At 43.5% G+C, this 16,670-nt stretch overlaps 1 protein-coding gene across 4 annotated transcripts in view; it reads right to left on the bottom strand.

The window, feature by feature from the left end:
* Positions 1-16,670, bottom strand: part of CLNK (cytokine dependent hematopoietic cell linker) — a 195,326-nt gene that overhangs the window by 104,627 nt on the left and 74,029 nt on the right. For all 4 annotated transcript variants that reach the window (XM_063619396.1, XM_063619397.1, XM_063619395.1 and 1 more), the window contains one exon: positions 6,476-6,547. In XM_063619396.1, the coding sequence (XP_063475466.1) occupies positions 6,476-6,547 (72 nt within the window). The remainder of the gene's footprint in view (positions 1-6,475; positions 6,548-16,670) is intronic.

The following is a 16,670-nucleotide window of genomic DNA, read 5'->3' on the forward strand; positions in this document are numbered from 1 at the left end:
ATACACTGCAGATCATGTCTGGGTCTATACCTGGACCTGTCCTATCCCAGCAAGGCCAATGGAGTGCCCAGCACGTAGTAGGAAACTACTCCACATGTGTGCACAAGTGCCACTTAAATTCCCCTGAAATCGGTTGTACATTTTCAAGATTAGAGCTTGGAGAGCCTCTCTCAATCCAGATGAAATTCACTCCGAGGTGGAATCAGGCCAAGGCTCATTTTTATTTTTTATTTATTTTTTATTTTTTTCAAGGCTCATTTTAAATAAGTGAATCCATGGGTTCATTCTTTCTAGAAGGCATTCCCTATTGGTTTCAAGAATTCTCCTCTTACCCATTTTATTTGTATAAGAAATATTTGGGGCATGCAATTCCCTGAAGGGGACCTGGGGAAAACACTGGAAGTGTTTAGTGCCACTCACAACTCTCATCAAGCTCATACCCGCAAGACCCTCTTGGCCGAGTGAGGCTCCCACCTCCTGAGAATCTGCCCTGCCGGGGCCTGTCTGGTCTCCTCCCTCCCCTGAGAACCTGTGGCACTTCTTGCTCGAATCATGCATTTAGCAAACCCAGAAGATGACACATAATTATTAATTTATTATTTAAATCTCATATTGTAAAACCTTACTTGTGTTTTTTTCCTTTCCTCAATTAGACTTTAAGTTCTTTAAGGGCAGAAAACAGGTCTGTATAAGCTATAGTCCTGTTCCTATAAGCGATCAGTGCTCCCAATGCATATTAAAAAACAAAAACAAAAATATTTGACATTCTGATGGGTTCTGCAGCAGACAAGTAGAGTAGCAGGATGATTTGTCGGACCTGTTTTAGCTCAGACATTCCTCTAGTGGGCAGAGCCACTCCTGAAATCCCTTCATCCACTCTCTCAGCGCCCCCCTACCCCCTGCCAACTCCCCCGCTTGGTCTCTGTCTTCCTCCTCTCTCCATCCTTCTCTCCCTATGAAAGTTTCTTTTTCACGTCTATTTAAGTATCTAGTAAGTGCCAGGCATCATAGGAGGCTCTCGGTATACTATAGATCAACAGCGTCCTAGGGTTATCCACAACATAAGACCCTAGGGTTCTGCCTTGATTCTCCCTTCTTCCTCCTCCCCCATCAGCCAATGTTTCTTGAGCATCTACTCTGTTATTTATTTATTTATTTGTTTGTTTGTTAGTTTGTTAGTTTCTTTTGAGGCAGAGTCTCACTCTATCGCCCAGGTTGGAGTGCAGTGAGGTGATCTCAGCTCACTGCAACCTCCACCTCCTGAGTTCAAGCGATTCTCCTGCCTCAGCCTCCCTTGTAGCTTGGATTACAGGCACCCACTACCATGCCTGGCTAATTTTTGTATTTTTAGTAGAGATCAGGTTTCACCATGTTGGCCAGGCTGGTCTGGAACTCCTGACCTCAAATGATCCGCCCATCTCAGCCTCTCAAAGTGCTGGGATTACAGGCGTGAGCCATAGCGCCCAGCTTGAGCATCTACACTGTAGAAACCCTTTGGGGACAACCCCGGAAAGCCAGTGGAGCAACACATTTTCTTCCCTGCATCCTCTGTGAAAGAACCTAGGATCTGTCACAAAGCTCTCTGCTTGTGAGACCTTTCAGGGCGGCACTCCGCCTTCTGCACGGTGAGGTGGGCCACAGTGTTCTCACTGTGACCCTTATGGCTCTCTCAGTGCTGCAGAGGCTCAGGGCAGGCGGGGCAGACCAGAGCAGTCAGGAGAGTGGGCAGCTGTTGTGGCCAGCAGGCTCCTGGGCTTGCCTGGCTGAAGGGGCCCGATAGCGGGCCTCTTAGTTCACGGAATAGAAGAGGACTCCAGGCGGGGCGCCGTGGCTCATGCCTGTGATTCCCAGCTCTATGGGAGGCTGAGGCGGGTGGATCACTGGAGGTCAGGTGTTCGAGACCAGCCTAGCTAACATGGTGAAACCCCGTCTCTACTAAAAATACAAAACTTGTTGGGCGTGGTGGCGGGTGCCTGTAATTCCAGCTACTCAGGAGGCTGAGGCACAAGAATCGCTTGAACCTGGGAAGTGGAGGTTGCAGTGAGCTGAGATAGCACCATTGCACTCCAGGCTGGGTGGTAGCATGAGACTCAGTCTGAAAACAAAACAAAACAACCCAGAAAAACAAAAAGAGGACTCCAGTCTCCAAGGGATGACGACTGGGCCTCATGGGCCCTGAGAAATTATGGCTGCCTGCATTTTGTCCCACTGGATCTAACTATTGCTGCAGGTGCTAGTGGCAGAAAGGAAGAACTCCATAGCCAATAAGGTGACGAATGGGAAGGGTCTGAATGTGGATAGTGTGGTGACACTGTTCCTAGCATTGCTGTCAAGAGTAAAGGATGGAAAGGAAACTAGTGCTTGGAAAGTGAAGATGTGGATTAGAATCTTGGTGCCACTGCTCAGCAGACAGAGGACTTGGCAAGCCCTTCAGCTCCCTGGTTGATCCTGTGTCCCTTCTGTTCCCTAGGGCCTGCATCTGTGTCTGCCATGGTGCATGACACAGACTTATGATCTGTTATGTATATACTTTACAGTTCCACATCCACTCTTCTGCTTCCCACCAGATACTGAGCATGCTGGTGTCCGGGAGTATGCCTCGTTCATCTTTGATTTTTCTAGTGCCTGACAAAGAGAACTTAAGGAGGTTAATGTAAGGGGTCAGACATTTCCCCAGTGGGGAAACAGCACCTGCACCCACCGTTTCTCCAATCTCCCCCCATCCTCTGCCTTCCATCTTCCTCCCTCCACCCCACTCACTGTCACTTAGCGAGTAGGGGCAGAGCGGAATTCAAGCCCAGGGGCCTCTCACTCCACTTGGAAGCTTGCACTCCTGGTAACCATGCTTCCATCCGAGGTTCTCTAACTTGAGCAAGCATTGGCACCCACAGGGAGGGCTTATTTCAACACGGGTGCCTGGGCTCCAGCACGTGTCCTTCTGGTGCAGTTGGCCAGAATCTGGGAATCAGCATTGCTAAGTTCCCAGATGATGCTGAAGCTGCTGGCCCCAGGCCCATGCTCTAGGAGCCGTAGCTACCAGGCCTCACTGTTAGAGATGTGGCTGTGCTTTCCAGAAGGGCTGGGCACATGCCCCTTCCTCATGGTGGGGAGACTTGACAGGAGCAGATTAGTGACTCATCAGAATAGAAATCTACATTCATATGTATATGCTGACATATACGTATAAATAAGAATATACATATACATATATATACATATACATAAGAAAGTTTTTGATCACTTAGAACCCAGGGCTGGGCATGATGGCCCACACCTGTAATCCCAGCACTTTGGGAGGCCAAGGCAGGCAGATCACCAGAGGTTGGGAGTTCGAGACCAACCTGACCAACTTGGAGAAACCCCATCTCTACTAAAAATTCAAAATTAGCTGGACATAGTGGCACATGCTTGTAATCCCAGCTACTCAGTAGGGGGGCTGAGGCAGGAGGATTGTTAGAACCCAGGAAGCGGAGGTTGCGGTGAGCTGAGATCGCGCGATTGCACTCCAGCCTGGGCAGCAAGAGTGAAACTCCATCTCAGAAAAAACCAAACCAAACCAAACCAAAACAAAAACCCAGAAATGCCACTTGACTTGAAGCTAGACTCTGAATTCAAATCCAACTGATACCACTTTCTACTGGGACTGTGACAAAAACATATAACCTCCCTCAGACTATTTTTCCCTATCTGTAAATGGGAATAGGAATGCCTACTTCAGAGCATTATGGTGAAGACTGAATGCCAAGGTTCTGGTGCATATCAGGTGCTCAGTTACTGAGTGGAGTTTGGATTTAATTGACAAACATCAGTTGGCGTTTTTCTTTCACTATGGACATGAGGAAACAGTACAAAATAAAAGTGGATGTTGGGGATTTAGTGAGATGTTGTAAAACACATTCATCTCAATATTGCAGACAGATCATGGATAATGAATGGGGATGTGATCTGTATTTTACATGGAGATCCTCCAGGGCTGTATCATCCAAGTGGGGCCCAGCACGCAGCCTGGTGTTTTACTTTATTACCAGGAGATCAAGGCACTTTTGACCTTGGGGTGGTTGGGCTGTGGGGGCCTGCAGGAGAGTTAACTCCTACACTCAACCTAGCATGAGGGCAGTGATGGGGAGCACCAGGGTTGTTGATATTAGTAATAATAATTACAGCTGCCATTTACCATATCGCAACTAGCCACTGAGCCTCGAGGGAAGTTAGTCACCCTCTCTGGGCTGCATTCTTCTTTCATGTAAAAATGAGATTAATAAGAGTGTAATTGTTGGGATCCAGTGAGGGTTACCTATTAGCTCTTAGAACAGCATCTAGCACATAGTGAGCACTCAGTGACTATTAGCCCACGTTATTTAATGAGAACATACTCTATTCCCAGCACACCTCAGAGGTCATCCATTTATTCTGCGGACACAGGAAGGTTCAAGAAATTCAACAGTGAACAAGAGAGTCTACTTCTTCAAATACCATGTCTTTTTTTTTTTTTTTTTTTTACTTCTTGAGACGGAGTTTCACTCTTGTTGCCCAGGCTGGAGTGCAATGTCTCGATCTTGACTCACCGCAACCTCCGCCTCCCAAGTTCAAGCGATTCTCCTGCCTCAGCCACCCAAGTAGCTCGGATTACAGGCATGCACCACCACATCTGGCTAATTTTGTATTTTTAGTAGAGACGGGGTTTCTACTAAAAATACAAAAATAGCCAGATGTGCTGGTGCATGGAGTTCGGGGTCTCGATCTCCTGACCTCAGGTGATCCGCCCGCCTCAGCCTCCCAAAGTGCTGGGATTACAGGCGTGAGCCACTACGCCCGACTTCAAATATCACTTCTAAAAACACAGGAGGTGTTGGAATGGAAAAAGAGGCTTGCCTGGGGCCACACAACTAATAAGCAGCTCAGCTGAGATTGAAATCCTGATCCAATGGACTCATTCTACACTGCAATGCTGCCCATAAGTAGCTTCTTCCTTACTTTATCATCAGATATTGATAATTATAATTTTTACAGGAGTAAATACATTGGTTTAATAGTTAAAGGAAGATGGTAGACACAAATTTGTAGTTTTCAGACATTTTTAGTTGATTTATATATCTCAAATAGTAGTTTATATTCATATAATGCATTCATTATAAAATATGCAGTGGTATAGAGATTTGTATGTCTATAGTTTTTTTTTTAAATTTAGGTTTATAAATAGTTTGGAACAGGTTGCAAAAACATCATCTGTTGCTCTTTTTAATATATCTTGAGCATGCTATGACACATTCTGAAATAATTTGCTTCAGAAAAAAGCACTGCTCCTCTCTCTCTGTCTTTTTTTCCTCCAAATGTAACTGTAAATATTACTTTGATGTTTGTAATTGCTTCAACCCTCTCCATTTGAAAGAGGGCTTCTAAACCTTCCATCTCCCATCTCTTGCTATTGTCAAGAAATAAGGAAAACGGACTTAAAATGCATTATTCAAATGTATTTAATGGAAACATTAAAGAAGTCCGAGAAAGCCACAAATTTCCCTCTACGCAAAGTGGTTTTGCAAAACACCTCAAGTATTCTATCATCTTACCAGCATTCATTCACTCTGCTTAGGATAACTATTTATTCCGGAACATTTTAGAATTCCAAGACTGCTTATAGTGTCTGGCACAAAGTAGGGATTGAAGGATGTTTGATGGATGGACTTGAATTGGGATTCGAGGATTGGTAGAACTTGTGAGGACCCTTGGGTACCTCTAGGAACAGAAGCCACCCCAGGAAGGCTTGGCCAGGGAGTCCCGCCTGAGCATGAGAGAGACGGTTCTGCGCATGAGGATGTGGCCCAGGTTTAGTCGGCTGGGCAGCGCTGGGCAGCGCTGGGCAGCATAGAGCTGGATTTGACTTTAGGTCTTGTCTCTTGTCAGTAATTCGATCAAGTTAGCACACGATTCTGAGCTTTTTGACTAGTCTGCGAGCTCCTTGAGGGAGAGACTTTGTCTTTTGTCTCTGCATTTTCAGTAGCCTATGCAAGTTTTGATGCCATAACTGCTCAGCAAATGTTATTCTCAATCGAAGGACAAAGGAAATAAGAATGTAAGCACTTGACTCTCTCTTGTCTGCTTGCTGTGAGGCTCCAAGGTAAACTCGTGCCCGGATCTGTGATCCATCATTCAAATCATTCGCTGGCAGAGGAATAGAAGCCTCCCCATCACTGGCTCTCTCTGGGGTTGTTTAGAGACCTGGGAGGGGTGGGTGGAAAGAGGCCCGGCCTGCAGAGCTGTGGAGGTGGGGGCTTCTCAGCCTAGGTTTGTATCACACACCTGCCGGCTGCTCAACCCCGGCCAAGCCCCTTCTCCTGCACCTTGCTCTCTGTCTGACCTCTAAGTCACTCCAGGTCATTCCATCACATTGACAATTTCTGTGTGTGTGATGGTCAGCTTATTTGTTACAGAATTAAAATTTTCACTCCTCTATTGATAAACAAGTAAATATTCTGACCTGTTTTTTGGCAGACTGAAGTTCTGGAATTTCAAATCGTTGGATCCTTCTTTAGTTGTCCTTCTATTGCCCCTGGGATGAAAGAAAATAAATTATAGCTGGGAAATAGCAAGAAGCTAGGGGAAAAATTAATTAAGTGCATTCATTCATAGAAACAACCACCCAGTCAGATTTAAGTAATTATGTCTCACACATAATTCTGAATCTCTCTTTGCATTACCACTAGGGTTAAAAAAAATTTGTGTTTAAAGCAATCCAATTACTTAATTTTTTAAATGTAAGAGCTTTATTTTACAGGAAACAGTAGTGTGGGGCAGAAGAAGTGCCCATTCAAGACAAGGATGTGGGCTGCCTCTCCCTCAGCAGCAGGGTGACCTTGGTACTGTCCTTAAGCTCTGCCAGTATCTGTCTCCTCTGTAAAATGAAGAATATCATACTTTTGTCACATGGTTGATGAGAGGCTGTTAAGAAATTTGAGGGACAGCAACCTTGAGCCAGGCAATGTCTCAGATGCTTTCCTATGTTTGTTGAATTTCATTAAAATCTAGCAAACATTATCCAACGTGGGAAGACAGACTATTTAGCAATAGCAACTCTGATTCAAGTAATATTTATTGAGCTCCCATATCATTTAGGCACTTTGCTAAGGCACTTTCTGTGAAGAGATTAACTTATTTTTCATTGAATTAATTTGCTAACATTCATTGAATACATTCACTGTCATAAAGCATCATTGTTATGCATTCCTAGTTCATTTAATCAGCCTCGTTTCCCACATTTTCCTTTCTTTTGCAGGCATTTCATCAGCTCTATCAAACACTGACTGGTGATTTTTTTCCTCCACAAATGCTCCTGACAACTGCCTCCTTAGCTCAGCTACCCTCTTTGTTCTCCCAGTTCCACTTGGGGCAAATTTGCCTCTTCGTGGTCCTTAGACTTTCTCTGCTCCCTCCCACGGGGCCCTTTCGGGTACCATTCCCTCTTTTCAGATGCCCTTGTCTTCCTTCTTCTTATTAACGGCAACTCTTACTTCCGAACTCAGCTCAAGTGCTACTTCCTCAGAGAATCCTCCTCGACCTCTCAGACTCGTTCCTTCACAGCACTTGCCTGAGTTTTAATTTTACTTTTGTTTTAACTGGTAACTTGTGTTCACATCTGACTGTTGCACTTCCATCTCCACTAGAGCAGAGATTTGCAGGACTTAGTGTCCCCAGGGCCTGGGTCAGTGCCTGGTCCACCGAGGAGCTGAGTGGACACTCATACATGTACACACAAAACTAAAGAAGTCCAGGAAATACTTCATGATGACTTGAGGCTCTCTCTTCATCTGGGATTTGCCTGTATCCCATATAACAGAACATAATAAATTAAAAAATCTGTGAGTTGCTTGGGTATATTTTGTCACTGTGTAAATTGACCATCTACAAAGATGATGGCTTATTTCATTATTATTAATTTCATTTTTCCATTTTTTATTTTAAAATTTCATTATTGTACTATTTCACATATTTCATTATTCATTGTTTTTTTTTTCTATCCAAATACAGCTTAATTCACAAATTTCCATCTGCACTCTGACTTCTCTACTAAGTTCCAGGCATGAACACTGAACTATTTTCTGGATCTTTCTAATTGGTTATTCCCCAGCAGACACAGGCCTTTTTCCTAGTGAGAGGCTCCATTGCTCACATGGTTTCCAAACCAGTAGCCTGGGTGCTAACCTTGAGCCTTCCCACCCCTCCCCCTGTATCATTGCCATCATCCGAATCTGTTACTGAATCCTAACAGTCAGATTCCCCAAATGCCTCCTCACTCTGTCTCTTCTTTGTCACGTTCATGAGCTGTTTAATATATTCAGCCTTCCTTCTGCTTTCAGTATCTCTAGGCTGACTTCCAGCATCTACCCCTAACTGCTTTCCTGGCCTCCTGGGTTCCAATCCATACACTAAACTGCAGCAAGAACCTTTGTAATTATTAATAGCAGAATATTATCAGGTCACCTCCTTGAGAATCCTCATCAGTTCTCTATTCCTGCAAGATAAAACCCAAACTCTTAACCACGATAGCTATGTTTCCTGCCCCAGTGGCCTTGAATCACATTTCTGTTGCTCCTTTATTTCCTGCTACCCTCTCTCTGCCAGGTCATCCCACACTGTGGCCTCTGGGCCAGACCTTTCTTTTCTTAATGCCCCCATATCATTGATCTAATTATTCTTTTTGCCTCCTCTGGGCCTGGCAAAATGCTTTTCATTCTTCAAGGTCAAGTTCAAATATTACTTCCCTATGAATTCTTCCCTGCTGCTTCCGCTTTGAGTCCCTCTGGTACTTTTGCATACCTGTCTATTGCCATTCATTTCGTTTGTTCATGAGTCTGATCATTCATTTACTCAACAAATAGTTATTGGATTTATTCCATACCAGGCAATGCAGAAGGCAATAGGGTATAGTATTTAAAGAACAGATGAAGGCTGCTTCCTGGAGCTTTTAGTGTATTTAGGGAGCTAGGCCATAAGCAAGTAAACAATATTGTTAAATGCCCTGTACATGCATTCGTTATGCATGTACATGTCTGAGTCCCCTTGCATTGGAGCCTTGCAAGGGTAGGTTGTAGCCTGGGCACCTTTTTCTCTCCTAGAACACTGGTTAACTGACCCTGCCTGCTTGCAGGAATGTTTGTAAGATAACAAATAGATACCTCGATACAAATACATAAATGGCCTGCAAGTCTGGGTTCATACACAATAGCAAGCCATGTAGTTAATTGGACAAAGTCCTTTGAATCTCTGATACCAGGGGAATTCTGGCCTATCCCTGCACTGAGAAGGAGCTCTCAGTTTCATCATGTCTCTAGGTTATCGGCGTCATTTCTGTGCTCTGACAGCCCACGTAGCATTTGCCTAAAAGGCTTTAACCAGGCCAATTTTAGGAGGATGGGATAGAGTCTGAGAGTTTCTCAACTTCTTCCCAGGTGCCTCAAGAACCCAAAAGACTGGGAGCTACCTCTGACCTTTCTAGATAATCAGCTTTGGCCTTTTTAACTTCAAGAAGAGGGCTGAACTCAAACTCTCTTTTTATTTCATGTTTGTAGCAATCCTCAGTAGCAAATAGGCAGGCATTCTTCTCAACTCCATGCTACAGATGAGGAAATGGGGCCCTAGAGTGGAGAGGATTTAGTTCCAGGTGGCCAGGCTAGTTGGGGGTAGAACCAGGGCACGCATCATTTCGCCTGTCTCCTGGAGAGTGTGTGTCAGCTATGTTGCAGAGGAAGCCAGCGCAGGCCCAGCTGGAAGCAACTAAGGGGCACGCGAGCAAGAAGGAAAGCAGATGGGGAGAATGGAGAATGGGGAGGAGGAGCTATTCTTCCTACAGTGGATTACTGAAGGAAAATATTAACAAGGCTGGAAAATAAAGAGCCATCTACCTAGACAGTAAGTGGTTAAAGCCTGTTTATAAACTACTTACAAAGAGAACAAGCATTACCGGGTCTCCCTGCCCTAAATCTGAATCCTAAGTGTTCAGATTTTAAAGATACTTTTAAAAAATATACAATGCTGAAAGATTTATAAACTCTCAACATATCACAAAAAATGTTATTAAATAATGTTAAGCATAATAGGGCAAAATTGTTTGTTTTGCATTGAATTGAGATCTGACCTTGAAAGGAGATGCTCAAGGTTCTCAAGCTGGCTACCGCACTTGGGGAGGACAGTACCATTTACTAGTCTCCTAAGTAGACGCACATCATTTTACAAGGCCTCAAACATTTGGGGCCAGCTGCCTTTCCTGTCCACTCAGCCGATCCCACCCACCTAGTGAAATGAATCACATAAGCTTTTTAAACTGCTGCTGGATTTGCATGTCACAGACTCTGGTCAAGTGTCCTCCAGGGAAACAACACAGGCTAATTGATTGCACCAAGAACTCAGCACATCCTGGAAAAGCTGGAAGTGCCATAGGCTTGTAGAGAAACTGAGGCACAGAACATCAGTGGGCCAACCAAATAATTGTTCTTGCAATCACTTTATCTTCTGCCGAAACAGAGCACATTGCCGCACACACTCCAGACTCTTTTCTTGAGCGCCCTTCCAGTACCTTCAGGTCCAACACCTTGCAGTGATCTTTGATTTCTTTTTCCCTTTCCGCATCTCCCTCCTGCATGACCAGTCAATGATACCCATCTAGTCCTCCTTCACATTTTCCTTGCCTTGTCCCTATCTAATTTCCCCTGTGAAACTGTCTTCTGCAGACCCTTATTATTTTTCATGTAGACCTAATAGAAGCCAATACAGTGTAGCTGAATTGATATGTGGGTTTAACGACGTGTACCAAGGTGTATGTCTACCCAAAAACTGTACATGTGACCTTATCTGGAAAAAGCATCTTTAACAATGTAACTAAGCTAAGGATCTTGAGATCAGATGATCTTGGGTTAAAGTGGGCTCTAAATACAATGCAAGATCTTCTTCTATGAGGAGGCTGCAGAAAAGACCCACGTGAAGATGGCAGAGATTGGAGTGACGCTGTCACAAATCAAAGAACACCTGGAGCCACTAAATGCTGAAAGAGGCAGGAAAGAACTCTCCCCTAGAGGCTTGGGAGGGAGCACGGCCCTACCTAAACTTTGATTTCAGACTTCTGGGCTCCAGAACGGTGAGAGTAAATCTCTGTTGGATTCAGCCAGTACGTTTACATTTGTGGCAATTTGTTATGGCAGCCGCAGGAAAGACATGCACTAAATATCTCATCTGTCCCAAGAGATGAGAAAATGAATCAGACTCACATCTAAACATGGGCAATGCAATAGGCACAATGGTAAAAAATGTACACATGGTCTAGAAGAAAAAGGAGGAAGAAGCTGGTCAAATATTTAAGTAATAGTATAGTCAAGGAAGGCTTTCACTAGGTGGTGACAACCAGTGAAGGGTTGAATTTTCCAGATGGATGACACGGCAAGTTAACAGTGGAGAGTAAGTACAGGAAGCCTACTCCAAGAGTTAAAGACATCTCCATCCCATCTTTGTCATTCCCCTCTAATTTCTCACCTTTTCAGAGAGATGTTCCCGGCTACACCCAATATGGCAGGTGCAGTCTGACTAGCACAGAAAGAATTGCCATTTCTTCTGTTGTAAAACTGCACTTCTCTCAGTGGACTTTTAGCTTAAGTTCTGATTTTTCCAGAAGCTTCTCATTCTATACACTCAGAGTCAGCTTGCAGGTTGCTGAGAAATCACTAAAATTGCTCTTAAGCCACAATTCTCTTTCAAGGTCTTATACAGTTTGATTTTTGGCACAAACATCATGAATAATAATAATAAGGTATAACACTATCATTATAATGAAAATCAGAACTGCAAGAAATTTACATAAGATTTTCACCTAACTGGTCATTGTATTTCACAACGTATTAATCCATTTAATCCTCCTAACAATCCTATGAGACCAGTCCTATTCTATCCCCATCCTGCTGAATTTTTTTTGCCTCATGTTCAGCACATGTCCCATCTCCTCAGGAACCGCCACAGGTTGGGCTCCTGAGGAAGCAGACTCTGAGACAGAGGTGACCGTGTAGAAAGTGTTTTAGGGAGTGCTCCTGGCACCAACCCCTGTGGAGGGAAGAGAAAGAGGCAGAACTGGGCAGAGGGAAAAGTGGGCTGTGATGCAGTTGCAACAGAGGCCTCAGCGGCCCTCATGGGGAATGAGGGCTCTTCTGAGTATCCCACGTTGGGGTGGAAAGGCCAGGTCTATGCACTCCTGGGTGGCCCGGTCAGTGGGTGTGGGCTGCTCCAGGTGAGGCAACCCTGCTCAGCCAAGGCAAATCCCAAAAAAGGTTGAGAGGGAGACCTGGATGGAGACTCACAGAGTGTAGTACAAGATCATCTTGGATTCCGACTCTTTTATTTAGTGAGTTTGAGGACTCAAAGAAGCCAAGATAGGCTTTGGTTATATTTTCCAGTAGAAGAGAATGAGAAGGAGCAGAAAGAAGGAGAAAGGAAGGGATGAAGTCAGGAGTTATCCTGAGGGCAGGTGTCCCCTGGGAGCGAGTAGACTGGATATGAATGCAGCTATGCCAACTGAACAAGCTGTTTGATGAATCTTATTCCCATTTTACACACGGGGAAGAGCAGGGGTATAGTACCTTACTCATATATTGATTGCATGTTCGTGATTATATTTAGTTTCTAGGGCCCAATTCTTACCCCAAATGATTAAAGAATATCATAGTTGAACAACCAGTAGCATCGAGAAGGGCAGTTGGTAATTGAGATATTTCAGCCAGGTCAGAAATGTGGCTTACTCAATTACAGAGAGGCAAAGCTGCAGTTCTAGAACTGTAGCCAAGTGATCGATGTCCATTTTATTCATTCCATTTGGTCCCTAAGCTGTAAGGGTGCTAGGTGTAAACTTCCTTCAAATTGCATATTCCTGCACGCGCTTCTTCTAAGCCGAGGAGATTGTTAGCACTCTCCTTGAGCAACTAAATGAAGGTTCCGGGGTCATGATGCAATGGCCTACATGCCAGTCAACATCCATGTGCTTGATCTGCCCATCCTGGAAAAAGCAAAGGGCACAGAAAGGCTTCCTGTCACAGCTTTTTTTTTCCTTTTTAAGTTTAAATATATGTGTATGGTGTCTATTCTTTCAAGTTCATGAAGCCCCACCATTCATTCCCTATTATCTCACATTTTTATGTTAGGAGACTGCCCCCTGAAAATTTGAGCTTATAACCCTTCACATAGGAACTTGAGAGGGAAGTCCACTAATGAATTTCCGGCAATGAGATGTTTTAATCATTACTCCCCACCTATTCACTGCCTTTGCAGTTTCATGGTGTGATGGTTAATTTTGTGAGTCAACTTGGCTAGGCTATGGTGCCAATTGTTTGTTCAAACACCAGTGTAGACGTTGCTGTGAAGCTATTTCTTAGATGTGATTAACATTTAAATCAGTAGATTTTGACTAAAGCAGATGATGATTCATAACGTGGGTGGGCCTCATCCAATCAGCTGAAGGCCTTAATAACAAAGACTAGGGTTTCCTGAACAAGAAGAAATTATGCCTCAAGATTGTACCATACAAAGCCTGCCTGAGTTTCCAGCCTATTGCCCTGTGGAATTTAGTTTTAAGACTACAACATCAACTGTTACCCGAATCTCCCGCCTGCCAGCCTGCCCTACAGATTTCAAACTTGCCAGTTCCCAGAAGCTTGTGAGACAATCCATTAAAATAAATCTCTCTTGCTTTCTTTCTCTCTCTCTATCGATACGTATGTATATACAGTGACACATCGCTTAATGACGGGAATGTGTTCTGGGAAGTGTGTCCTTGTGTGAATATCATAGAGTGTACTTACACAAAGATGGTGGAACCTACTACACACCCAGGTGATATGGTATAGCCTATTGCTCCTAGGCTACAAACCTAAAGAGCATGTTACTGTAATGAATACTGTAGGCAATTGTAACACAGTGGTACTTGTATATATAAAGATATCTAAAAATAGAAAGGTACAGTAAAAATAAGTAAAAAAAAAAGATAAAAAATGGTACACCTGGGTGGGGCATGGTGGCTCACACCTGTAATCCCAGCAGCACTTTGGGAGGCCAAGGTGGGTAGATCATAAGGTCAGGACATCGAGACCATCCTGCCCAACATGGTAAAACCCCATCTCTACTAAAAATACAAAAATTAGCTGGGCGTGGTGGTGCATGCCTGTAGTCCCAGGTACTCGAGAGGCTGAGGCAGGACAATCACTTGAACCCGGGAGGCGGAGGTTGCAGTGAGCTGAGATCACGCCACTGCACTCTAGCCTGGGGACAGAGCAAGACTCCGTCTCAAAAAAAGAAAAAGAAAAAAGAAAAGAAAAGAAAATGGTATACCTGTATAAGGCACTTACCATGAATGAAGCTTGCAGGACTGGAATTTGCTCTGGGTGAGTCAGTGAGTGAGTGGTAGGTGAACGTGAAGGCCTAGGACATGACTGTCCACTACTGTAGGCTTTGGAGACTCTGTGTGTTTATTTTAGAAATATTCTTTTCTTTAAACTTAGCTTACTGTAACTTTTTTACTTTATTAATATTTCAATTTAAAAATGTTGACTCTTGTAATAACACTTAAAACAAAAACACATTTTATAGCTGTATGAAGATACTTGTTATATACTTATTCTGTAAACTTTAATTTTAAACTTTCAAAATTTTTATTACTTTTTAAACATGTTTGTTAAAAAATTAAGACAGTAGCACACACATTAGCCTAGGCCTGCATCAGGTCAGGGTCAATGGTATCACTGCCTGATGCCTCAACACCTTGTCCCACTGGAAGGTCTTCAGGGGCAATGACATGCATGTAGTTGTCATCTCCTGTGATAACAATGCCTTCCTCTGGAATCCCTCCTCAAGAACCCGCCTGAGGTTTTTCTACAGTTAACTTTCTTTTAAAATATAAGTAAAAGGAGCACACTCTAAAATAACAATAAAAAGTATAGTCTAGTAAATACATAAACCAGTAACATAGTCATTTATTATTACTAAGTATTGTGTACCTTATGTAATTGTATGTGATATGCTTTTATATGCTGGCAGCACAGTTTTGTTTACACCAGCATCATTACAAACATGTGAGTAATGTGTTGCATTACAACGTTATAGCAGCTGCAACATTACTAGGTGATAGGAAGTTTGCAGCTCCATTATAATCTTATGGGGTCACCATCATATAGAAGGCCCATCATTCACCTAAATGTCATATGGTGCATGACTGTATCTATATATCTATATCTATATCTATATATCTATATCTACACACACACAGTTGATTCTGTTTTTCTATAGAGCTCTGACTAATATACATCATAAAGATGTAGTCATTGGGAACAGCTTCTTGACAGATACAGGAGGAAAAAAATGTTTTTAACAAGTAGTAAGCATCTAGGTTGTTGCGGGTACTGCCCTGGGTGAACTGATTTAGTCGTCACAACCTCTTAAATTAGATGCACATGTTGTGCTCATGTTACAGATGAGAAAACCATGGTTCAGGGCTCTAGCCATTTGGGTCCTATAGTTAGACGTATCTTGGTTTAAAACCTGTCACTTCAATGAACAGACTGTGTTGATGATTGGTAGTCCATTCTAGGCAACACTGGGTGTCTGAGAAATGGGGGAAAAGGTGCACCCATAAGAGTTTCTGTGCTGATGGATCTCACAAGAGCCGAGCAAGGCTTTGAGCTGGTTTCTGGTAAGAAGAACAAGGACAGGTGAGAAAGTCCTAGTAAGTTGCCATTGCCCCACTGTGGCATGCTCTCTTTTCCCCCATCTGAGTCATACTGGAGTTTGAGCTGCCAGTGAAGACACAGTGGGTCTTGTTATCTATCATTTGGCCATAGTACAATCTCTCTCCTGATCTGGGTTGTTTCAATGAACCCATGCCTCGCTATCTTGCAGGAAGCTTCATTTGCTGGGAAGCAGACACTGATGATAAGGCATGATTGCAAACCCTACTCAGAGATTGGAATCTTATAAAGTACGGTATCTCCTTGTGCCTCAGCATGCCAGGAAACACAACCCACTGAATTTGGAGGCTGTTTTTGTCTTGCCTGGCAATATGTCTGTAGCACAAAGTTAGGGAAATGGCTCAAATATAAGACAAGCTTCTATTCTGAAGCAGCTGCAGCGTTAGGGACCTTGCTCAGAGGGTCCTATACATCTTGTCAGTGCCTCCTATTTATGGTGTTTTCAGCCACAATCCTGGACAATGAGTCCAGGGACAGCCAGCTGAATGGGACTTAGAGCTTGGCTGTGTGATTCAGGTTTGAGCCCTAACTATTTTATCAACTCATTGTGTCACTCAACTAAATCACTTAATCATTCATAACTAGAAGCCCTGGTTATTGCATCTGTAAAATCAGAGGGTGAGGCTGTTTGATGTTGTCTGTGGTGGATAATCACCAAAAATATCCTGAGCACTTTTCTGTCCCTGTGTTAAACAGACAGTAATAAGAGTGCTGAATCATTAGCAGCTGAAAATCTAGTAGAAGAGTCCCCAAAAAATCCATGTATTTGGAGAGATGTGCATGTGTAACATGACATGAGAACTTGGAGTGTCCTGTGCCTACCAAAGCTCTTGATCTTTCTCCTGGACCCCTGCAAGAATTCCTTCATTGATCTCCTTGATACTAATCCCTTTCCACTCAAAGATC

This window comes from Symphalangus syndactylus, chromosome 16, assembly GCF_028878055.3.
Source record: "Symphalangus syndactylus isolate Jambi chromosome 16, NHGRI_mSymSyn1-v2.1_pri, whole genome shotgun sequence".
Lineage (NCBI taxonomy): Eukaryota > Metazoa > Chordata > Mammalia > Primates > Hylobatidae > Symphalangus > Symphalangus syndactylus.